Here is a 23,396-nt window from a genome sequence, read left to right as displayed (position 1 = left end):
AAGAGTTCCGCGATTGTGGTGGGTCACAGCGACGTTCCAATTCTTCCGTTCCCCAAATGACGAACTTCAACACTTTCTGAATCAGCGGAAAATATACTGACGATTTTGATAAGCGGATAAAATTCAATAAGGCCGACCCAATGAGTCAGAAGCAAGTATCAGTATTTCGGGAAACATATTCTCTTTCTCTGGCCTGCCTATCTAAACCAAGTTCAGAAGAGTTGACCTCCTCTAAATAAAAGGACGTCCACTGTGCGCAATCACGTCATATTAATAAGATAGAAAGAAATGCAGACTCGTGCTGTCCTTCTCCTTGACAGACGCATCTTCTCCCTAGCCACGCTCCCTGACACGCAACTATTTCATGTATTTTTTGGATCTTTCCCATCCCAACCGTCTCTTGTGGTTCAACACCCTTTCAAATTGTTCACTGTCAAGCTAAGACACTGTCAAGCTAAGACACTGTCATTGTCAAACTAGGTAAATATAATGCAGCCTCATGAGAGAGATTTGAATCGAAATTCTAGATTGTTCCTACTCTTGTACAGGATAATGTGCAGTAGTCATTTGTGATCTGGAGTGTAAACCTTGGAATGCAACGTAACTCTGTATCCAAAGAAAAAATACCTGGAATACATAGACGTGTGTTGGCAGTGTTCCCGAGAAGTCTCTTCCAGAAGCACAGAGCTGTACAGAGCTGACGTCGCAAGCCAGAGATACCTGGCGGCCTTGGAAACAAACATATTTGCTCAACTGTATGGCATTGCGGATACTTGCACCCTCACCGTTAGCTCGTCAACGACCTTGCGCGACTGCCGTCAAGATCCCGTGAAACAACGGCCACCCTTTCATTGTCCTCACCAGTGACGAGCTCCCCCGCGGCGTTTTGACTGTTACCAAAGGATACCTTGCGGCCCTGGAGCTCTTTGACTTTGTTGCGAAAAGGTCCGCGACCTAGCTTCTTCCAGTCAAATGAGCGAGGGCTTTCGTTTAAACCAACCGACTGGCCGATAGTGTCATCAAGCGTGTCCTTATGCGATACATCTTTCAAGTCACTTTTTGGTTTCAGCGGCTTTTTTCGCACTGATGAGGTTACCCACTGCGTTAATTTGGATCCAAGCTCGTTGGCTTGGTCATTCTTCACGACACCGTTGACTTGCGAGTCCCAGGTGTCATCGTTGCTCCCGCCTTGAAGTGATTTCAAAGTATCATCCTGCTCGGTTATTTTTTGCTTGAGCGTGTTAACTTCTTTTTGAAGATCTGTTTTTGTTTGCATCAACATGTCTTCAGTTTCGGTCAAAACAACTTTCGTTTCCACAAGTTGATTGCAGATTTTGCTAGACGTGGTTTGCAATCGCGCATTCTCGGCTAACAGTTTAAGGTACTGTCGCGTTTGCTCCGATACATGCAAATAATCCACTAGTATACGCTGGCGACACCATTTCCGCCGACGAAGCTTCCGATAATTATTGTCACCAGGTGTGTCCGAGATTGCATTCGTTGATCTCCGGTCTTTAACTAGAAAATCCTGGGTATCGTTCCCGTACGACCATCCGTCCTTGTCACAATTTAGTGGCAAAGATGACGAAGGACTCCGTTTTTCCAACCTCCATGCCCCAATCCACTCCCAGACGCCACCATCTTGAGGTAGCGGATAACCTGACGTAATGTTAAGGAAACGCGATACGCGTTCATCCGTCAAAACGCCATGTCTAGAGCCTGAAGCGCTTTTGTCGGGACCACCGCCAGCCAAGAAGAGTAACAAATTGTGACCCTGTGGATGGTCCGCAATGTTTGCGGGATCGTCGTGGTGGTCAACTGCGTTAATTTCATCTTCTCCCGCCTTCCTCGGTGTTGGTTTCGTGAATGGTAGTGATTTGAAGATGACCGGAAAATATTTCAATTGACTCTGCCACTGTTTGTCACGATCATCGTAAACTTGCCATTCGTAAACTTCTTCCCGTCCAAAAATGTGTTCCCGAGCTCGAATATCCCAAGGAATGGTCTCCAACAGACGGACAACGTGCAGCGGCAGCGTGACGGGAGGCTTGTGTCCGCGTCTGGGAATTGTGCTGGAGCTTCCAAACTGATCAGGACTAGCAGCTGCAGCAGCGGCAATGGCTGGTCGGTGGCTGGTAACGGCATGTACAATGTCCTGATAACCCGCCACCTGCGTTTCCATGGCCACAAACGCACGTCGAGAAATGACTTGGTGGTCCTCCTCTACACTCTTTTTGTCGGCGAGCCCTAATTGTAGATCGCGTATTTGCGCTTCCAGTTCCGCACGTCTCGTGCGCTCCTTATCCAGCTCTTGCAGAACATCGTGAAGCACGCCTTCATCCTGAATGGCGGTCTCGTCCATCGTGTATCGAATTGTTGTTCTGTAGTGAAGAAGCAATCACGGCCAAACGAAAAAAAGCTATAGTGCTGTAGAAATGAGACGAGTGTAACGACACAGCCGACGGAAAACGGCTCCGTCGTGATGGAATACGACAGACTCGCTCACTGTCCGCAGCATTCGTAACCGTTCTACCTCTCTAAAGGTGCCGGTTAGGTGTACCTTTTGTCATTTGCGATGCCGATTTGTCCGTTTCGGATGGATCGCACGCACAACAAACATGCAGTGCAGCATCGACCGTGCGACGGCGTCGCTCCCTGGTGAATCCCGCCAAACCGAAACCACATGTCACATTGTCAGTTTCCCTATCAACCTGCCCCTTCTCATTTTTTGTATGCGCTACAGTAGTAGGTACCAATCACGACCTACTTTTTCGTTTGTTCCGGGCGTACGTGCTTCGCACGAGATGATGGAGTCCCACAAACACAATACATCTACCATCAAACAGTTCTGTAACGATGATTCGGTGATTGATTGTAATTCCTACTAGAAAAAATCTGCCAGCGCCAAAACGAGCTCGTCAGCCTTGGACTTTGCAACATCGGTCTACTCACAAGCAATACGTTATTGCTACATGAAAGGATCCTCGAAAGAGATGACGGATGGTCCGCAATCAAGGAATCTACTCGTTGCCCGAATGGATTGGTCCCAAAATTCCAATCTGCAGAGATATGCAGGTTTCGGTAGAACGCAAGTTTTCATCATAGCAATATTAACGGCGGTCGGCTACGACTCTTTCCCTTTTTTGTCTGGAAAAGCCGATGCCTTCGGACCGAAGTTGAATGGAAAATTAAGCAGGCATCGACGTTCGAGTACAGCAGTGTGGCCGATTTATGGATTGGTTCCAAAAGATCCTACACAATCGTCGTCTGTGCCTCTTGTACCGATGACGACGACGACCTCGACGATTTACTGTTAGAGGATGGTGCGTCAATGGGTTTTTATGACATTGACTACGACGACGATAACGAAGAGATCTCGGCGTTTGCAGGTTTTACTCGCGACCAGTCGGATATACTGGAAGAAAGGGAAGACCGCATGTACGTGGACGCTGATGGAATGCGACGCAAGGTGGAAAAGTGCATCCTTGTAGGTGTCGAGGAAAACAACAAGCGACGGAAGAACCAGAGAAAAATCGCGGCCAGCCTTGCCTACGAAACCGAATTCTATGCCATTCCCGAAGGATACCCGAGACAGCAAAAGGTCGACAACGACGCAGAGGAGCCATATTTCACACTAGATGAGAGTTTGATTGAAATGCGGGAATTAATAAAAACTGCCGGACTTGAGCTAGTCGGTGAGGTGACGCAACGATTGAACGATGTCAACCCGAGGACGTACATTGGCTCCGGAAAAGTCAAGGAAGCAGAAGAGAAAATGAAAGAGTACGACTGCTGCACGATTGTATTTGACGCAGAGTTGTCACCAGGTCAGCAGAAATCGCTGGAGAATGCCTTCAACAAAGAATCTCTGCAAAACGATTTTCTGTTTCAAGGAGGAGAAATCAAGGTGATTGACCGGACGGCACTGATTTTGGATATCTTTGCGCAGCATGCCAAAACTCGTGAAGGTAAGCTGCAGGTCGACCTCGCCTTGCATGAGTACCGCAAACCTCGCTTGACCCGAATGTGGACGCATCTAGAACGGCAATCCGGAGCTGGTGGTGTTGGTCTTCGCGGCCCGGGAGAGTCGCAGCTAGAGATCGACAAGCGGCTAGTCCGGGATCGTATCATTACTTTGAAGCAAAAGATTGATGATGTGCAAAAGCAACGAGCGATGCATCGGCGGGGTCGGGAGCGGACAGGTCTTCCTATCTTATCGCTGGTCGGCTACACTAACGCTGGTAAATCAAGCATGCTAAACTATTTGACCAAAGCAGGCGTCATGGCCGAATCCATGTTGTTCGCCACACTGGACCCTACAACTCGGAAAGTAAAGTTACCTGGCTACAAGACACACCCAGAAGTACTGTTGACAGATACGGTCGGCTTCATTCAGAAGCTGCCGACGCATTTGGTGGCGGCATTTCGCGCCACTCTCGAGGAAGTACAGGAAGCAGACGTGCTGATTCACGTCATCGACGTTTCCAATCCTACCTGGCGTAAGCAAGAGCAATCCGTTCGCAGCGTACTGGCGGACATTGAAGCTTCCGACAAGCCAATGGTCCGCGTTTTGAACAAGATCGACTTGCTTGATCCCGTAGAGGCGGATGAGTTGAGATGTCAAGCTGCGTTGGAGGATTTCACAGTTGCAGTCTCTGCTTTAGAAGGAGACGGCATGCAAGATTTCGTGTCTGTGGTGGAAGATGCCATGTCGAGCTTGCTCGTACCCATTGAAGTAGAACTTCCGTATTCGAAAGGAGAGGAATTGAATATAGTACACGAGCAAGGGAATGTCGAAGTCGTTGACTACAGAGAAAAGGGAACCTACGTACGCGCGCTTGTTCCACAGGCTGTGGCGAACCGATTGGAGCCCTACAGTCTGATCCCGAAAGCAAACATTCATTCGGCTTCCGTTGGCGTGAGCGCCAACGGGGAAGAGGACATCGATTGGGTAGCTGTGGGACGTGGTCGACACAGTGTGAAAAAAGACTGAAGGTCCACCGCGCCAATTGAAACAATTGTAAATTTGCATGGTGATGATTTTTTAGCAGCCATCGAATTTGTAGTTAGCATCACTGGTGATTTTCTCTTCATATTAGGATTGAGACTGACAGGACAAGTGACATCCGGTAATTGTATTTGCGGAGCCAACACTTTTCCGTCCACTCCTCCCGAAGCGAACCCGTACCCTGTTACCCTGACTCTAAATGTAAATTCATGTTGTTGGTACGGGGTACGCCTACTTGTAAGCTACGGTATCCAGTTGGGTGTGTAGTGCTCGTAGTCATTGTCTGTGCACATTTCAAGTGGTCCGTAGCGGGGCCGGGCCAGGCCAGCACGACAAAAAAGACCGTTTGGCCGCCAAGCCGTGCGCGGTCCAGCGCAGTCTAGCACTAGAGGAGTAACGAAAAATACCATTCTCATCCCGGCACGAACGCGAGGGAACAACACAATCCTGTTTTTACCAAAGTCTTTTCCCCGAAACGAAACACAGGTTCGCTCTGTAACACCAGTAACTCTGCTTACAAGTTCACCATGCCGGACACCAAACTTCGTTGCCTTTTGGCGTATCGCTTGTCGGAAGGAAGCACCGTCACCTTGGCCAAGTACGATCACGCTGCCCAGTACGAGACGCACGGAGGCGCCGCGACCGACGAAACGTCCTTGTACGGTGGACGCGATCAATCCTACGCCGCAGCTGTCGCCAAGGTCATTGAGAATGATCCTCCTGGAGGCTTAGCCGAGGCCGGATCGATTGGTGGATTCAAGGTCGTTCAGTCGGATCAACACCAGGTCGTGTACGGATCTGACGCCGCTGGAGTTTGTAAGTAGTCGTACGCGATTGCCTTCATGAGACTGATGCCATGACGTGCCGTACGCTTATTTCTGCTGCCAATTCCTTTTCATCTAGGCTTTGGAGTTATCACCGGACATGATTACCCCTCCCGCGTGGCGATCCAGATGTTGCAAGAGCTTTACACCGAGTTTATGGGCAAGTTTGGTTCGGAAGTACCGTCCGCGGCCGACAACGCCCTCACAAAAAAGGCGAAGAAAATCATGCAGACTACTTGCGAAAAGTATGACGATCTGGACAAGGTGGACAAGGCCTCGGCCTTGCTCGGAAAGGTGGACGTGGTCAAGAGCCAGATGCAGGACAACATTTCTGACATGCTCAAGAACACGGAACAGGCCGAGACTTTGGCGGACAAGTCGGATCAGCTGAACGAACAAGCTTCCGTTTTCAAGAAACGTTCCAACGACTTGCGTAAGCAAATGGCCTGCAAGAATTTGAAAATGACCTTGATTTTGGGAGGACTCATTCTCATCATTTTGATCGCTATTTTGGCGCCCCTCATCAAGCGTGCGCGAAACTAAATGCTGGATTTCTTGCGACGTAAAAATATTCTATAGAGCAGCCTTGTGGTTGTCTTGAAACTGACTTATTACTCGTAGTTAATATGGATGAATTAATGGTGAGGGTTGTATTCCGATCTTCGAGGAAAATTCTTCGCTTTACGTTGTCTCTGGAAGCCCTACTGTGGCATACCGCACATGCTCGTGCCAATAAACGAAATCCCCCTCCTGCTTGATGAATGCTGCCGATACTATAATATAATTGCCTTGAAATGGTGCACTATCGGATTCTGTACCGTCGCTTCTTCAAGTTTTTGAGAAAAGAAGGAATCTTGTCGCCACTTTCTTTCGGTAGGGGATCTCGTTTCGGGCTTGGAGGAGGGGGGTCCTCAACTTCTCGTCGCTTCTCCTGAGATACCGGTGTTGGTGTGTTAGCCTTGGACATTTTTCCGTTGCGAACGTCGTTCAATTCGTCCAGTGGCGATTCCTTCTTGTAGGATACCTTCATTTCCTGTTCGCGTCCCCGTTCCACAAATCCAGTAGCCAAGACAGTAATCGAAATATTGTCTTCCAATGTGTCGTCTACCAAAGCCCCGAAAATCACATTGGCATCGGCCTCAACAGTTGAGTAGATGAGTTTGGCTGCTTGATTCACTTCATTCAAAGAAAGATTCTGTCCACCGCTAATGTTAAAGACCACGCCTTTGGCATTCTCAATCGTAGAGTCGAGCAGGGGACTGGAAATGGCAGCAGCCGCCGCATCTTCCGCAGCAGTCTTTCCCGCACCGATACCGATACCCATCAACGCGGTACCGGCTCCACTCATAATGGATCGTACGTCCGCGAAATCGACATTGATTAAACCAGGTTTAACAATAATGTCGGAAATACCGACGACGCCCTGTCGGAGGATGTCATCCGCCACAGCGAAAGCGCGTTCCATTGGGGTGTCATCCGGAATAATCTCGAGCAGTCTGTCGTTGGACACTACGATGACCGTATCCACATTCTCTCGCAACCTCTCAATCGCGGCAATCGCTTGCTTCATTCTCCTTTTTCCTTCAAAGGCAAAAGGCTTGGTCACGATTCCAACGGTCAAACATCCTTCTTCTTTGGCAACCTCCGCCACCACTGGTGCCGCACCGGAGCCAGTTCCTCCTCCCATACCCGATGTAACAAAGCATAAATCTGTCCCAGTAACCATGGCGGCAATTTCTTTGCGTGATTCTTCTGCCGCGATGCGTCCAATTTCCGGATTGCCACCAGCGCCCAAACCACGGGTTGCGGAGGCCCCAATGTTCAAGACTTTGGCCCCTTTAGCTTTCGAGCGGCCCAAAGCCTGGGCATCGGTGTTGAGGGCCCAAAAATCGACGCCGCCTACAGCCGTGTCCAACATTCGGTCTACCGCGTTGCAGCCACCACCACCCACCCCAATTACTTTAATGACACAGGGACTGAGACCACCGTCCGGCATGAGGCCACCATCCGTATCGTAGGAACTCTGTCTGGCAGAATCCTTGTAGCGGAAACCCGTAAACTTCCAGTGAGCCGGAGGCTTCCAGTCATCGGACATGGCTAGAACGACCGTTGTCCGTGGACTTTGGCGAATACGAGAAGGTGTCGCTGGCTGAAAGGCGGAAGCGATACCGACGGTTGTCGTGAGCCAGACAGCCATCAGTTTGGAACTAATCCGCATCTTGGCCTTCGATTCGAAAGATAATGATGGAGCACACAGACGCCGACCAAGGAGAAAGGAAGAAACCAACAACTAAGGGCAAACGGAACCTCTCACAGAAACTTCTGGATGTCACGACCGTGTTGCGGTGGGGCGGATCCGTGGTATTGTCGTGCTGCCTGACTGTTCAACATTCGAAAAAAAATCGCCCTTGCGGACTCGTCGGATACCAACGCTGCGTCTGCATCACAGTCAACGATCGCTGCGCCGCCAACCGACCACGAGAACGTACGTGTCGACCGGTCGGCGTGCGCACACCGATTGCGTGAACCGACTGTCCTCGTTAACGTTTGTATAACGTTCCAATATCGTGGTCGTTTCGTGTATTCCAGCTGGCACTTGGCAACAACAGGACCCATTTATGTGTCCCGTTGGATGGGATATTCAATAGGACAGCTGATTTGTTAGACGACGCCTTTGGTTTCTCACAAATCAATGGCGAAAGGAGGTTGGTTGTCTGTGAGCGACTCCATTCTAGGATCAAATTGAAATACCATGAATTCGTTGAATATCAAATGCACCCTGCTGTGTCTCTGCGTAACACGGGTGTTGGGATTTTCACCACAATTAATAACCTGGACAGCAACACTAGACCTGCAACAAACGACATCCTTGCGGTCGAAAGCCATCGAATCGGCCCTGTTCGTAACTCCAAGACGGGAAGGAGACAAGCTATCCAAATCGTCTCGCCTACGTAATTTTATACATCGCTTCGATACGATTTCCGCAGCTGGACTAGATCCCGAACAAGTTCAGATTGCTGGCTTGTTCGGTCGGATCAAGAAAATACACAACCCCAGAACGTACTTAATACTGGCGGCTCTGGCTGGATTTCGATGGGACTGGTGCTTTCGCAATCCCTACTATTGGTTCGCGGTTGGGTTTTGCATTAAATGGTACCGTGCTCGCTATGTGTACAAGATTCCCGTGTGGGATCGTCAGCCTAACTGGAACAATATTATTACCAGCAAAGAACAAGAAAAAGATTTGAAAGCATTCACCTGCAAAAAATGTGGGTCCACTATTTTTATTGCCAAAACCAGGGAATTCTTTTTCGAGGGGAACACGGGCATCGGCGGTTTGGGTTGTTTTTCGTGTGGCGCCAAGGGCAAGGAAAATTTTGTGATGGATCGCGATCGGATTTTGGAGGATGTCGCCGATGAGGATGATTACTTTGAGTACGAGAGACCGCTGGATTTTGTCTCGCGTGCGGAACGACGGAAAATCCTGAAAGAAGCGCAAGGAGACGAAGAAAAAGCGAACGAACTGTTGGTGAAACGTTCAGCATCGGATACGATTAACGACGAAGTACCGGCAACGAGCAGCTCGTCGTCGGACGTTGTGGACACGAACGCTTCAGCGGAGGAGAGCAACTCGAACATTACAGAAGTAGAAACGCCAAAAAAGCGAAAGAAAAACAAAAAGCATAAGAAGGACTCGAAACCGAAAGAGAGCGAAAAGCAACCAGATCTTTCGGACGACGATTTAGACTTTCTGGATATGGACAGTTTGTAGATCCAAGATAAGCCGTTTCCTCACTTTGTTATAAACTGAAAGTTTATGCTGCTACTTACTAATAGCTTGCTTTCCAAGGGACATATTCGTACCTTCAGCAGATTGTCGAGTAGGCCGCTGTTGCGAGTTCGTGAGGAATAAAAGTATGTCCCTTACTGTACGTCACGCAGATAAAATAGTCATCGATGTCTGATGTCTTCATTTCGTTATGTGTCTCTGCCAGAATGGAAATCTACTTGGGTGTGACTCCGGAACTCACATTTTGCGTGAGGGTCATTCTACAGCTCATGGAAAGCGAGGAACAGCACTGAAGTGCAACAAATATAAGCTAAACCATGGTCTCTTCTGCAGGAAACCCACTCAAGTCTGATGATGATCTTAAGCTGATGCTAGAGAAGCTCGAATTCATCAAGACTGCAAAAATCTTCAGGCGTTGGAGGGGATCATTTCTCAACCGCTTCGAAATATTCTTAGAAGAAGACAATATAGTGAACGCCCAAGGGGCATACGAACAGTTTTCTCATAGCATGGAGGCATTCGCAAATCAGGTAAAGAAAGTTGAAGCGTACATAGAAAGCGGAGACCTTACAGCGGACCGTTATTTTTCTTCCGTCAAGGCAAGAAACTGCCTGAATGAAATGTCTAAAATGATGGCTTCGGTTATAGAAGAAAAAGATGCCTTGATTCCTTCTACAGTCTCAATGGAAAATGACAGCGGCTACAACAAGTTTCATATGGGAGCTGTTCTCATTCGTGACAATTTCGAAGAATATGGCCGACTGACATATTACGGAGAAAGCTTGCAGCACATGAGAAAGGTAACCCTGGCCGAGATTATTGACAAGCAAATTTTAGAGCAGATGGACAACTATGGAGCGAAGCTCAAAAAATTTTGCGATGTAATGGCAGATCTTGGCCTTTACGAAGTCATGCTAAAATGCCGTGAGTTTGCTTGTGTCGAGGATAACAAGGATGATCTTATATTCCTCGACCTGAAAACTGGTGGAATCGGCGAATTGGATCGAGCCGCCTGTCTCGGAAAACGTGTAATCACGTCTACTCACAAAGATCAGGAAGGTAACGAGATTTTCGAAGAATCCGTCTTAGACGACGATGGCAAAGCAAAGCTTCTCAAAATGATACGCCAGAATCCGAGGCTAGGACTAGGTTTTGGAAACAGCTTGAACTCCTTCCAGGAAGAGAGTCTCGCTACTGAAAATGCAGAAGTTATAAGAAGTATGTGGGGTGTGACATTGCGAAAGACACCGAGAAACAAGAAAGGAGAGGAGTTCATCTTTCTCTGTCAGAAAACCGGTGTTTTCGGAGAACTTTCACGCAAAACGTGTTTAGAGGTGGCGATCATTACCGAAGTGAAGGACGAAAATGGAGAAGCCAAAGTTTGCGAGTCACAGCTTGAGTTTGACGAAAGAGCGTCGCTCTTAGAGCAGATCCGATCTCTTCTTGATTTGGGAGTGCTGGAACAGTGATAAAAATGCATTGAATAGTATGTATTGGAAAAAATAAAAACGTTTGTTTCCAATGGTATCCTTAGATGTGACCATGCTTCTTTGGTTCTAGGTTTTTCACAGCAAAAGCAAAACACGGGCTAAAATCTTGCAGCTGGGCGTTTTTGCTTCACTTTCTTCGAAATTGGCTGAATCACTTTGCCCGATCGAGTCATGATTTCTGGACGTGTCATGTCTTTCATGCTGCTTGTAACATTCCACTCCCTTCCTAACCCCCCAACCATGGCTCGTTCGTACTCCTCACGCGAAGTGTACGGATACGGAATCTGTGATATCATAAACTTGTCGGCGGTTCTCCTTATCCGCTTTTCGCTGATGATCACATTTGGCTTCGTAGCATCTTCACGTTTTCTTTTCGAAAGCTTCTGTTCAGGAGGCAACAAGTGCCTTGGAATCTTTTTCGGAGGCTTAGGTGGAGGGGCTCCCTTCCCAGTCCAAGAACCCCATCCCGACACTGTATTCGAAAGCTTATCTTTCTTTCTTGTGCGAGTAGGGTCTTCAGAGTCCTGAATGGCATCTTTTTCGTTTGCAAATTCTTCTTCAATTTCCTTGTCCGACGGAGCCGCAAACGCCTTTCTCACCAATTCTTCTTGTGTGAGCATAGTTATTTTCTTCTCCGTCGAGGTCACAACATCGTTCGTGAATATCTTATTTACAGAAAGCTCCGTGTCTCCTTTCTGTTCCATCATATAAACCGCTTTCTCAGGGTCAATCACCAACGCTTGATTTGATAACGATAGTTTGGCACCTATTCCCGGTCTGGATGTCATGCTAGCAGTATCTGAGACTTCGTTTCCCTGTGATTTCAAAAGTAGCCAGGGATTTACTTCGTTATCGGGTTGTGGGCAGAGATCCTGTGTGTTTGAGCCCTTTTTCTCCATCGGCTTCACAAGTTGCCTTGGCTGAATGTATTTAGGCGAATTTCCCAATGAGAGGGCCGCAGTATGTTCACTGGCGTAGCTTGACATCTTTGCTTCATTCTGATCTGCGAAGTCAGAATTGATGTCTATGCCACCACTCATGGCTACACTAGCTGAACCGCCAGTTTGAAGGGAAGAAACAACAAGCGCTCCCTCCTTGAGTACAGCCTTCATCTCAGCAGCGCCGGCGACTCTCTTCTTCTTTTTTGAGTTCATATTAGTGTCACCATCATTGTCGCTTGTTTCGATACGCTCGTTTGCCTCCAATTCGAGCAAAAGCTGACGAGCCTCTTCTTTGGCTTTTTCCCGCTGCTTTTCAATTCCCCGTTGCATAAAGGATAAGTTCAGGAGCCCTTTGCCTTTAGAAGACCCTGCAACTTCTTCTTCTTCTGTATCTTGCAGAACTTTCCTAGCCGCTTCGATGAGATCTTCGCTGTCTGAGTCATCTCCGTCTTCCTCGCCTGATCCTGAATACATTTTCTTTAAAAGTTCGTCTCCGCGTTTATTCTGTGCGGACAAGGCTCGTCTAGTATCAACATCAACGTTTTTGCCTCGCTTCAAGATCCGCCTCGCCCATTTGCTTGTATTTTTGTGAGCGAGCGTCATTCGTTCCTTCATTCGGTCAACTTCTTCTTTCTCCTGAAGCTCTCGGACAAGATCAGGGTTCTCCTCCATTTCGGCTTCTAGTTCGCCTTCTTTCCCGCGAAGGCGTTGCTTTTTCCGAATTCGACGATATTTCTTCGATTTTATCTTGTTCATATGGTGGCGCTTTTGTTCGTGATAGAACATGAGAGCACGCATCTTGGCGAGTTGCCCTCTTCTCTGCTTGTATTCTTCCATGGTAATCTCATTCGCACCAAGGTCATCCTGTAGAGCCCGTTCTTCCGCCCTGAGCATATCTTCTTCGTCTAGTTGCCCGGCTTCTTGTAACGCTTCGTGAAGTTGCTTTTCGAAATCGGTCGTCGGCACAAACTTGTCCACCAAGACGTCACGGGAAATCTCTAATCGTTCTTTCGGGCGAAAATCTAGAGTCTCTGCCTGTCGATTTTCCTGCACCGCGTCAATCCATTTATCAACTTCTTTCGTTTGCTGCTCATAGTGAACCTTGCGTTGCGCACGCTCGGAAACAACACGGGCAACCGGTGCCGCCGTGGCATGGCCCTGCGCAATTTTCTTCATGGTTTTTTGAACCACTCCGAATCCTTTGGTGTCCTCCAATCCCTTCATCAGTGAGTCTAGCGTAAGGTTTGCCGATGGCAAGACCGATGCAGAAAACTCGGATTCTTTGACACTGATTGCCATTTGAGGTGTTTTGATTTCTCTCGAGTTCTTTTTGGAGCTGTCTTCACCAAGTATATCGAGCATATCAAGCATATATTGACCTCCATCGCCTTCCTCCGACCCGTTTCTATCTGCTATATTGTCGCTATCCTCATCTTCTTCCGATTCGGCGTCACTATCGACTGTTGCTGTCTTGGAAGATTCTGGTGCTAAACCTCGTTCGAAGAATCCGCCGTATTTGCGTTCATCTTCTGAATTGAACGCTTCGTCCTCCTCGATTTCCTCATCCTCCGATTCAGATACGTGATCTGCTATTTTCGGTAACTGTTGATGCTGCTTGCGTTTCCCCATGATCAATATTAACTCTTGTTAGAATAGTAGTGACTGTGAGTGAGCTATTTTTCATTTGTTCCAGTTGTGGAGGTTTCCCATTTTTTTGCCAAACAAAGCATGGTCCTTGGTCCGCTAGACGTACTCATAACCTAGAGATAAAGTCAAAATAATTATCAGGTCTGATGCGACACACGGCTAACACGGGTATATATGATAGGATATTTAACCAGACAGGTATTGGGAGTATTTTCGTCACTCGCGGTCACTTTCAGTAACTGAAAGCTCACATCTTCACCCGCACCTTGTCGACTGACTGTCACGACGCATGATGAAATCTCCAGCGAGACGAACAGCACAGCAAAAGCATTTACACCAGAACTCTTTTCCAGTAGGAGCAACCAATTTACCTACTCACTGAGATCTTTACTGGACATTGAGATAACCTTCTGCCAGCAGGCTGCTCCTATTGGCAATTTTCACTTTGCTCACCACCATGAAGTTCTCCCGTGAAGCGCTTCTTTTCCTTTCCACGGTAACGATTTCTTTCTCGTCGTTTACCGAAGCCTTTGTTTCTTGGGATGGGCGCACTACTACGTTTCTGAGTAACCGGTGGTCGCACAGCTATGTTACTTGGGCCGCAACTAATTTCGGTCCAACGCCGACGAGAACGAAGCACTCACGACTCCGAATGATAGAAGATGATGTTGACGATGACGAAGAAGACTTCGACGAAGATGCCGCGGAACCGCTTTCCAAGGGGGTTCGGTCCGTGTCGTGGCTTCCGACCGTCGCCAATGCTAAAGGAGATGGTGTTCCAGAACTGACACGAAAAGACTCCGAGATCTTGCCGCTCTTTCCTTTGGGAGGGATCGTTTACACACCCAATTCAGAACACATTCTGAATATTTTCGAACCTCGCTATCGTCAAATGTACAACGATATTCTGATGAATGGTACCAAACGCTTCGTGGTCAGTATGTCGCACCCTTCCGAGTCCGGTCGATTTGCCCAGACGGGGGTACTATTTGAACTCGAAGATCTGAAAGAAGTCAGCGAGCAGACGGCGGATCAGATTAAGTATATTTGCAACCACAAGGTGACTGGTCGGGTCAAGCTTCATCGGGTGTTGAATCCGGAAGCCTGGCAATCGCGAGACACATACTTACGTGTGGAAGGCACGATAACGGATGACAGTGTTAAAGAAGGCGAATCGGCGTCAAGCAGTATCTATGGTGTAGTCGGAAACGCCAAGGAGGAGAAAGCGTTGAAAAGCGCGTTCTCCGATTTGATTGAAATCCAACATGAACTTGAGGAAGATGTTCGCTTCACCCGAGCGTCAGGAATGACACTTTCGGTGAAACCTGGCTCCGGAGAAGATGGCTTGTGGCAAACAATACGACTTTGGCAGAGTTTTGCCGATCAGCGACTCATGGCACGTCAGAATGAACTGCAACGGGATTTTCAAGAGAAGCTTCAGGCGTTCTTGAAAAAGGAACGCGGTCTTACGGAAGAAGAGCTACCAAGCGCTATTGGCTTTGATGATTTATCTCCGGCTCTCCAGGTAGAAGTACAAGAGCTTCAAAAACGAATGGCGATAGAACTTCGACCGTTGGTTCTGGAATCCACGCTGACAATGCAGAAGGTCCTCGAAGCGGAAAACCATACAGAGAGGTTGCAGCTTGTTCGTCACTTTGTGGAAGCAGAAACCCGACGATTAACCACAAAAAAGACGTTGAGGGGAGTATTTTCGGGGTCGAGCATGGGCACCGGCGAAGGCTCCGATCAATCTGAGAAGAGACTCACGGAGAGCAAAAGAAAGAACGAAAATTCATCTAAACCTTCTTCAATTTTTACCGACGAAGATGATGCTTTCCAGTGAGCGAGTAAGGTTTTTAAACTAGGCAAACTCTTTCATCTAGCGTGCTATAAAAAGAATAAACTAATTGGCTGGTTTAAAGCTCGGAATGATCGCTTTCTTCTGCCCGTAGTTTCTCCTCGAGATATTCAATTACCGGATCATCGGAGGCCAGATATCGTTTGGCAATGTCAAGCGGCTCCGAATTACCGTATGCCTTTGTGACGGCATGTATGTCAGCGTCTTGCTCGACCAAGTACTTCAATATTTCCAGATTTCCTTGTCGGCAAACCTCATGGATTGGTCTCCAGTCTATTTTGTCCGGTTTATGAAGGACTTCCGGCTTGTTCCTGCCGACATATCGCAAGAGAGGCAAATCTCCGCTTTGAATGAGAGACATGGGATCGCTCAAAACACTCCAACCGTCTGGGTGTTTGAGGCGGTATTCTGCTTCCCACTGCGAGCCGGGAATAAGGTATGGAGGTAAATCACCATTATTCACGCTGATTTCAGATTGATCGAGCGGCCCAAGCGGTTCAAAGTGCACAAAACAATTGGCGAAGAATTTTCCTGCGAAGCGGTTCGAGAGAGAGAGATGTCAGTCAACGACGGACATAATCCCCTAGAATTCATATGAAAGACGAGTACATACCTTGTAAAGGGAATGGCCGCCCGTGAATGACCGAATGGCTCTCGTATAAGACCATGTCACCTGGCTCCATAGTAACATTATGGGCAACTCCATCATGATCGTATACCTCCAAAACCCAATCTTCGTCGACATCTTGCGCCACGTTGATAATGGCGGAACTGACGAGTGGCAATCGATCCACGTGTGGCGACAGCACGGATTGATTATGATAAATGCGAATACCGTAGACCGAAGAATAGGAAAGACGCTGCCCAGTCCATTCCTCCATGAGAGCTTTCGCAGCATTTGATATAGCCCTTTGTAATTCGATGCCGCCGGTTTCTAAAGTAGTGTTGTCGACGCGAATGACCGTCGGTGGCACTTCCCAATTGTTGTGGTACGGTGTTGGCCCACTCCATTCTACGTAGGATTTTTCTTTGTTCAAATCCCAGAACTCTTTGAGCAAACGAAAGACCTCGGGAGGGGTTTTCACTTTTGCAAATCCAGTCTTGGTGTAATTGACTACCGACTGAGGCTGGTAGACATTCATACGCATTCGGTGGCCATCATCTTTGTCGCACACAACATCAGGATCGGATCCTGATTCCATCACAGCCTTGCGGCATCCTTCCATAAAGTCGTTGTAAAAAGTTTGCTTGTCGCCCAGAACAGAAGACAGATTTCTCGAATATATCGCAAACGAAGCGTCGTCCTCGGAGCGATACGAGGTTTCGGGAGACTGGGTTGGGTCTTCCACTGGCACGAGCCGCACAGTGTCCCATGATGTACCGCTTTGTGTGAGACCGCAGATTGCAAAGCTTAGCACCAGCGTAAACTGCATTTGGACTTGGTACCAATGCATGATGCTACGTTCCTGTCTTCTCGGTCAAAGAGCTTACTCTTTGTTATATACAACCGATTACTGTGTATAGCGGCTACGGCAAGTCTTTCCGTGCGGAATGTGGGTCGTCCACTGTAGTAACGAGAGGCGGAGAAATATGCCCGACCGAGGGACGAGTTCTCAATTGTTGCCTAAGTACCAAAATTTGCTTCGGGTTCTACACAATGACAGTCGTCCACTGTTAAACAACATTCAAGATTATAGTTTTTAAATGTTAGCCAATTTTCAAACGCGATCAGAAATTTCAAAAAAGCCCGCGACAGCAGCAGACGATGCAAAAATCTATTTCCAGTTAACAGTAAGGCGTTGCATCCGACCATGGCATCCGCATATTGATTAACAAAACGGGGGATACCCTATTTGCGTATCCATTGATAACGGCATCTCGCAGATATGAAGTCCAAGCAAGCTACCAGCAACGACAATACTTGCAATCCCAAAACGGGACCAATTCAACGTTTAGCGATTCTTCATCTCACACTCGACCACATTTGCTTGGGAAAACCCTTGGACGAAAGTGCTTCCGACAAGGAAATCTCGGAGCATATTCTGTATTTTTACAGCGAGAACACTACTGATAACGTAGACGCACCAGACTCATCTGGTCGCTCAAACTCTAGCTCGGAAGCTATCCAATTTGCCGGACTCTGCTCGGCGCTTTATTCTTTACCTTCGTCGATTGAGCCCACTGTGTCCCACACCGATAGGACTCGAGAGGTTCTGTTGGACCATTGTTCACTCACATTTGTAACGCTGGAAGAAACACACCTGGATTTGGTTGCCGTGGCTCAAATCGCTAGACACTCGGTTTCATCTCGCGGGGGAACGCCATTTGCGGTAGCGGAGGCAATTCGAAAATCTCATGATTTGTTTTGCTTACTCCGGTATGGAGGAATTCATCGGCGATTGCAGCAAGATGTAAGCGCGGGAACCACAAAGACAAAATCGACATGCTTATATCCAGGAATGGAGGGACTCTATAGTCTGCGAAGACGAGTGGGACGAAAGCAACAGAGCCTTCGGAGGAAGGGAACGGACTCTTTGACCAAGGACGAAGTCTTGTTGCTCGATGCTCAAACCGATGAGCTTTACGGTACACTTCCTATTGGTAGACTTTCTAGTGATCTATCTATGCACTACGATGAGTTCTTGAGCGAAACGTCAAATCTTGCGTCCCAGTATCTCGGTGTTTACCGTGGCATTGTCGAAGCCCTACCCGCACCGCCGCCTCTGTCACCGGACGCTCGCAGCTACAACATCCTGACGATGGAGTCAAGGCCCCTTGTAGCAAATATGTTGACACTGAGAATTCAAGGGTTCCTAGATAGTCACTACGACACAATCCGCCCTCGTATTGTTGGAGTGTCATTGTTCGTTGAAGGTAACCTGGCATGGTCACAAACAGCCACGAGACACACGGACGGCCCTGTCTCAAATCAAACCGCCGCAATGATATTTCGCTATATACAAAAGTTCAGAATTAAGATGGAGAAGCATGTAGCTTGTACAAAGGAAACCGAATCATCCGTAAGTCCGAAGATGAAGGGCACCTTGAAGCTGCTGACGGTACCATACAGAAACACTAACCGCGGAATTTCCGCTTGTCCAATCACCAACTGGCGCAGACTCACTTTCTGGGCCCTCCGTCACTGTCCTTGCTGAGCGCAACAGACGAACGCAACGCTTTTGATGGCCCTAGAGACGGCGAAATGGTTTGGGTACCGCAAGTGTGTATAAGAGGAGCGTCTAAGACTAAGCCCGAAAATGGGCGCTGGAAAGAAATGAGAGTGTTTTTGCTATACCACAAAAAGGTCTCCTTTCTTTTTTATATGGAGACAGGTGGTGATATACCCTCTACTATCCAGAACCGTAACACGATATACCGAGATATTTTCCGAAGGCTCTCGTCCGAAGTACCGGAAATGCTTAGCACCAAGGAGGATGGTGACTCTGAAATTTTTTTCTCGGTGCGCGAGTGGAATGAACCCGGACAAGTCGTAATTTTTGTGGATCGATCTCAAGACCTGCTGATTCTCTATCGTCCAATCTTGAAAGAAAACAGGAATGAAGATGCCCCACTTCGCAAGCTGTCACTGAAGGACAAACTTATTAAGCTCACTGGTAAAGATAAAACAAGGCCAAAATCACCGACGCGATTGCAGAGGGACAAATCCAGTTACTCAAGCCCCGACGCCAGACACTTTTTGTCGTCATGCCTCTCGCTAGATTCAATTCTTGCCTTCGACGATGCAATGAAAGATGTTGCGGAACACCGATTGTCATCGAGCATGGAAGGTGAAGGATCTCTCTTCGAACTATGCACTGCTATCAAGCAAGGCTGGATGTACACGCTTTGTCTTGGCTGCCAAGAATTATATGCTCTGTTTGACCCGCATTTTTTCGCAACTCTAGCGGATGCCCAAAGTGGAGCAGCACGAATTCGAGCGGAACTTCTGAAAGATATTTTTGACAGAGAATAACTCTACGGCTCTGATTAACTCCAGGATTGGCTATGCTTTGGTTCTTTGCCTTTTGGAGGCTACGTCCGACTGATGTTCTTGGCCGTCATTCCTTTTCTTTGGCGCAAGTATACTTTGCTGGTTAGGAGATTTTCGTCCTCTACGGCCTCCGATCTCGCTTCGAATCTGCTTCAAGAGATCTTCACCCAAATCGTTATGCCCAGTCTCCTCGTCAAGCTTCACGCCGGTAAGGATGAAACCACCGCTTTGAGTCATATTCATATTGGGATGAGTTCGTCCAGGAAGGACTTGGTATTCTCGAGCCCACGTATCACTCAGTCGTAAGTTGATTGCCAAATCCTGTCGCTGCAGCTCTCTGAAGCATGCTGTCAGTGGTTCCAAAAATTCGCAAAAAACAACAAAGGGGCAAGACGGAGAAAGATAAGGGAGCATTCCCAATAGTGTTTCGGTAGCATTATATCGAGTGGCTATGACCAGTGAATCGCTGAGTTTTGATTTCAACCACCCTTTTGCTTCCACCGGAGTATGGCGCGTCATCTTTCTGGTAAAACGTGCAGATCTCTTCAACAAGAAAGATTCTCTTTCTTCGTCGTTTTTCATCGTTTTCAAATATTCCCTGGTGTGATCTAAATTATGCATAGAAAGTCGGGAATTAATGCGATCAATCAAAAGCTAGGTCACGCGTGCTTTACTTACCTTGAAGTGGACAAGGCCAAGTCACTTGTTCACGGTCTTTCTGGTCTGCGTCGTCTTCATCACTGATGTTTTCTTGGCCAAACACGTCTCCACTATGTAGCCATTTTATGCTAAGATTCTCAGCAAATGTCAAGTTGAAGCGTTGGATCATTTCCGTGTAGGAAGGCTGCTGTCCACTGTAGAGGGAGAGAACCCTGCCGTACCCACCCATTCTACATGCGACAGCGCCAGTCACTAAGCCAAAACATGTTTCGAAAATCAGACTTTGGCAACCCGCGCTAACGTTGGCATAACTCAAGATTTGCGCCAGAGTGTCCTCGCGTAAGTTCATTATCTTTTTCGGGTCTTTGACATATAGAGCTTCGCAGATAAAGGCCGGTGTACACCGAATTATTCGACATCTCAGTTGGTATTTTTTTTGTTTGCGGGCAATGTACTTGGCTTTACTGAATTCCGTTTTCTGATCAAAGGTAGAGGAGTTTTGAATGATCTCCTTCACGATTTTAGAGCCATCAACACCAGATTCTCGCATCCGTAACAGCTCAAAATGATCAAGTGCCTGGGCATCATTGTTGTCCACCAAATTACGGTTGTCTCGTATTTGATCGATTTCAACGTCGGTCTCGTCTACGTCGACGTCCTTTTCGAAGTCAGACATAATCTTTCCGTCGAAATTTGGGACGAGGTCCTCTGTTGGTGGAAGGGCAACAAGAGTTCTGCCACTCACTTCTAGGACAGTACCATAGGGGAGGCCGATTAGATCGCCTGTCGCAAAATTGCGTTTGTTTATTTTCAGAGGGGCTACACGGCCTTTGCCATTCCAATGTTTTGTACATTGGGCAAACATCTGTCGCGCGTCCGCAAAAACCAAGACTACGTAATCTCCCTCGCGGACACACGTGGATTGGTCATGGAGTAACGGATCATACGGAAGCGCGTGTTTTCCATTTTGGAGGACTGAGATTGTTTGGGTCTCATCCATTCTTCTTCAGTGTTTTGTAGAGACTAAAATAGCAATGATAGTGTAGTCGCAGACAGTATAGCTCACTAAGTGGTATTGCTTTGGTCAACTCATAGTCAGGCCAGTAATGAACATCGTTGTCTTCAACGTTACGTTTTGGTTGGTGACTTTGACCTATCCCATCCGCGATCATTCTCAATCACAACAATTGCGTGGTCGAGAGGAGCTGCGAAAAAGCACGAGAAACGTGATTCGCCGCCCCCACAAGACTTCTCTTGATTTTGGATCCCAATCAATCGTTCCGCCTTCGCTATATTGTGCAAACTTTTGTAACGGGATCATGAGGCATCTAGCTGAAGCAGACTGGATCGAAAGATTAGACCCTCCCAGCCATCGATTTCGCATTTATCAGAGCATGGATGATTTGAGCGTCTACGAACCTGAATATGAGCCCGAGGAAGTGGTGATCGCTAACGGGAAAGTGAGGCTGCAAGTACTTTCCGTTGTTCCACCTCCTCTCGAATACATGGCAACACTGCATGCAGATCGACAAGAAATTAGCGGTCGGCAAGTCTGGACTGGATCTCTTGCACTTGCTCACGTTCTGGAACAGCATGAACCTGCCAAACGCGACTTGCAGGCCAAAAGGTACGTTCGATGGCGGGAACGTCTTTTTCTTTGCAATGCACAAGTCACCGTTTGCTGAAGAATACTTGACTTTCGATACAGAATACTGGAGCTTGGTAGTGGAACCGGAATTCTTGGAATGTCTGTCTCTAAGCTGTTTAACCCGGAAATTGTTGTTTTGACTGATGGGGATCCCAAGGCTGTTGAATTGCTGGAGCAAAATCTGGACAATCCGTTCAACGAAATAGACCTAGCTAAAACGAGACTTGAAACACTAGTTTGGGGAAACGTGAAGCCATCTTTTGCTAAAAGTTGCAGAGCATTCGGACCGCATTGGTTGGAAGCAGAAAAAGTACAATTTGATAGTATACTCGGAGGAGATGTGTTGTACAAGAACGAATTGCCCGTGCTCTTCTTTATTACCGTAAAATGTTTACTGAAGCCGAATGGTGTGCTGTGGCTATGCCACATCCCCCGGTCTACCGTGACACAAGAAGTGGTAGTTAATGCAGCTAAAATGGCCGGCTTCCAGTGGGAAGTCGTCGACTTCAATTCAAAGATACAAGGCTGCCCAGTTGAAGACGCAAATCGAGCACGAGTGTACAGACTGAAGCTTAATCCATGACAACGAAAAGTAAAAGAGGACGCAAAGTTTGACTTTAAGCAACTAGGTTGGTAGCTTTAGAAATTTGCTGGAACAGGAGTCTGTTTCGATGATTCCTTCATACTGTAAGCTCTGTGTCACGGAAACATGTAGAGTTCATCTGGATTGCTTCTTGCTGACGGACTTATCAAATAGCACGAAAACAAAGAGTGGACTTCACACAGTGTTATTTTTGGACGTCCTTCATAAAGCGTGCTGACAAAAATAGTGTCGTTCACAGATTTTGCATAAGTTCTTGACGGTGAGTTCCATTTTACAAATAGTATTTGCAAGCAACATGCATGGAAGGGAGCGGTCAATTAATATGGCAAATTTTTTCTTGAACTATGCTTTCGAGTGATCGGCAACTCTGAGAATCATACATAAATTGCGCGCAGTGAGAAACCGGACCAGGCACGTCTCCCAAGCGGAGACGCTTTCCTCATCGAAAAAGATCGTACTTACATTCATCATTTCACTTCCAGTTTGAGATAGTAGTCGATCAAACTCTTCGCCATCGAGGTCTTCGTCACTGCGCTCGTCCTGTTCGTCGATGGATGATGCTAATTGCTCCCGGGGAGGTACTTCGTCAAGGCAGACATCTTCCGTCGCCTCCAACGGGTGAGGATCGAATCGCTTTCGTGCCGAGACCGAGTAATGTGCTACAGCTTGCAGCAACACGATGCCCATCCAGGCAAGAATGTATGCGGCATCAATCATGGCCAATGTAGTCACACTGTCTACGACTATAGCAAGAAACAACAAATCAGACCCAATCCTTTGAGCAGCAATGAGCAGGAGTGAGTGTGTGTGTCCGGGCTTTAAGACGCACACAGAAAGAGAAAGACTTGATTGGAGGAGAATAGCACTTTCGCAATGAATTTCAGGACGCGTGTAGCCCCCACAGCCAACAGGAAAACACAAGGGTCTATTGAAAC

At 47.6% G+C, this 23,396-nt stretch overlaps 12 protein-coding genes across 12 annotated transcripts; 6 read left to right on the top strand and 6 right to left on the bottom strand.

The window, feature by feature from the left end:
- Positions 1-668: 668 nt before the first annotated feature.
- PHATRDRAFT_50250 (predicted protein) lies at positions 669-2,685 on the bottom strand (the record flags this gene model as incomplete). Its single annotated transcript, XM_002185089.1, has 2 exons — positions 669-2,381; positions 2,612-2,685. The coding sequence occupies 2 exons, from the start codon at positions 2,683-2,685 to the stop codon at positions 788-790; spliced, it is 1,668 nt and encodes a 555-aa protein (XP_002185125.1). The 3' UTR covers positions 669-787.
- Positions 2,686-3,628: 943 nt separating this feature from the next.
- Positions 3,629-4,873, top strand: PHATRDRAFT_1719 (predicted protein; the record flags this gene model as incomplete). The annotated part of the gene is made up of 1 exon (XM_002185171.1): positions 3,629-4,873. A coding segment is annotated over one exon (1,245 nt), but the record flags the coding sequence as incomplete, so codon positions are not given.
- A 1,028-nt stretch (positions 4,874-5,901) lies between these two features.
- On the top strand, positions 5,902-6,375 carry PHATRDRAFT_16798 (predicted protein; the record flags this gene model as incomplete). Its single annotated transcript, XM_002185170.1, has 1 exon — positions 5,902-6,375. A coding segment is annotated over one exon (474 nt), but the record flags the coding sequence as incomplete, so codon positions are not given.
- Positions 6,376-6,432: 57 nt separating this feature from the next.
- PHATRDRAFT_56243 (predicted protein) lies at positions 6,433-8,208 on the bottom strand. The gene has a single exon (XM_002185088.1). The coding sequence runs from the start codon at positions 8,048-8,050 to the stop codon at positions 6,635-6,637; it is 1,416 nt and encodes a 471-aa protein (XP_002185124.1). The 5' UTR covers positions 8,051-8,208; the 3' UTR covers positions 6,433-6,634.
- A 376-nt stretch (positions 8,209-8,584) lies between these two features.
- PHATRDRAFT_41157 (predicted protein) lies at positions 8,585-9,604 on the top strand (the record flags this gene model as incomplete). The annotated part of the gene is made up of 1 exon (XM_002185169.1): positions 8,585-9,604. The coding sequence occupies one exon, from the start codon at positions 8,585-8,587 to the stop codon at positions 9,602-9,604; it is 1,020 nt and encodes a 339-aa protein (XP_002185205.1).
- A 335-nt stretch (positions 9,605-9,939) lies between these two features.
- PHATRDRAFT_41156 (predicted protein) lies at positions 9,940-11,091 on the top strand (the record flags this gene model as incomplete). The annotated part of the gene is made up of 1 exon (XM_002185168.1): positions 9,940-11,091. One exon carries the CDS (start codon positions 9,940-9,942, stop codon positions 11,089-11,091), a length of 1,152 nt encoding a protein of 383 aa, XP_002185204.1.
- Positions 11,092-11,210: 119 nt separating this feature from the next.
- Positions 11,211-13,682, bottom strand: PHATRDRAFT_50246 (predicted protein; the record flags this gene model as incomplete). The annotated part of the gene is made up of 1 exon (XM_002185087.1): positions 11,211-13,682. The coding sequence occupies one exon, from the start codon at positions 13,680-13,682 to the stop codon at positions 11,211-11,213; it is 2,472 nt and encodes an 823-aa protein (XP_002185123.1).
- A 278-nt stretch (positions 13,683-13,960) lies between these two features.
- PHATRDRAFT_50245 (predicted protein) lies at positions 13,961-15,629 on the top strand. The gene has a single exon (XM_002185167.1). The coding sequence runs from the start codon at positions 14,158-14,160 to the stop codon at positions 15,541-15,543; it is 1,386 nt and encodes a 461-aa protein (XP_002185203.1). The 5' UTR covers positions 13,961-14,157; the 3' UTR covers positions 15,544-15,629.
- PHATRDRAFT_55162 (predicted protein) lies at positions 15,582-17,134 on the bottom strand. The gene is made up of 2 exons (XM_002185086.1): positions 16,172-17,134; positions 15,582-16,089 (listed from the first exon to the last, which is right to left on the bottom strand). The coding sequence occupies exons 1-2, from the start codon at positions 17,010-17,012 to the stop codon at positions 15,617-15,619; spliced, it is 1,314 nt and encodes a 437-aa protein (XP_002185122.1). The 5' UTR covers positions 17,013-17,134; the 3' UTR covers positions 15,582-15,616.
- Positions 17,135-19,744: 2,610 nt separating this feature from the next.
- Positions 19,745-21,074, bottom strand: PHATRDRAFT_16688 (predicted protein; the record flags this gene model as incomplete). The annotated part of the gene is made up of 3 exons (XM_002185085.1): positions 19,745-20,203; positions 20,253-20,915; positions 20,955-21,074. Coding segments are annotated over 3 exons (1,242 nt in total), but the record flags the coding sequence as incomplete, so codon positions are not given.
- Positions 21,075-21,315: 241 nt separating this feature from the next.
- Positions 21,316-22,440, top strand: PHATRDRAFT_41150 (predicted protein; the record flags this gene model as incomplete). The annotated part of the gene is made up of 2 exons (XM_002185166.1): positions 21,316-21,836; positions 21,918-22,440. The coding sequence occupies 2 exons, from the start codon at positions 21,316-21,318 to the stop codon at positions 22,438-22,440; spliced, it is 1,044 nt and encodes a 347-aa protein (XP_002185202.1).
- A 334-nt stretch (positions 22,441-22,774) lies between these two features.
- PHATRDRAFT_41149 (predicted protein) lies at positions 22,775-23,178 on the bottom strand (the record flags this gene model as incomplete). The annotated part of the gene is made up of 2 exons (XM_002185084.1): positions 22,775-22,828; positions 22,924-23,178. 2 exons carry the CDS (start codon positions 23,176-23,178, stop codon positions 22,775-22,777), a joined length of 309 nt encoding a protein of 102 aa, XP_002185120.1.
- Between the last annotated feature and the right edge of the window lie 218 nt (positions 23,179-23,396).

Source organism: Phaeodactylum tricornutum, chromosome 28, assembly GCF_000150955.2.
Source record: "Phaeodactylum tricornutum CCAP 1055/1 chromosome 28, whole genome shotgun sequence".
NCBI classification, from domain to species: Eukaryota; Bacillariophyta; class Bacillariophyceae; order Surirellales; family Neidiaceae; genus Phaeodactylum; species Phaeodactylum tricornutum.
Note: the sequence above shows the minus strand (reverse complement) of the source record. Positions and strands in the feature narration are given on the sequence as shown.

Bases quoted from the DNA above. Each gene is read 5' to 3' on its own strand.
- PHATRDRAFT_56243 (XM_002185088.1), bottom strand. From the start codon at position 8,050: ATGCGGATTAGTTCCAAACTGATGGCTGTCTGGCTCACGACAACCGTC.
- PHATRDRAFT_50245 (XM_002185167.1), top strand. From the start codon at position 14,158: ATGAAGTTCTCCCGTGAAGCGCTTCTTTTCCTTTCCACGGTAACGATT.
- PHATRDRAFT_55162 (XM_002185086.1), bottom strand. From the start codon at position 17,012: ATGCATTGGTACCAAGTCCAAATGCAGTTTACGCTGGTGCTAAGCTTT. The intron at 16,090-16,171 runs GTATGTACTCGT...ACCGCTTCGCAG, and splicing joins GCGGCCATTCCCTTTACAAG to GAAAATTCTTCGCCAATTGT.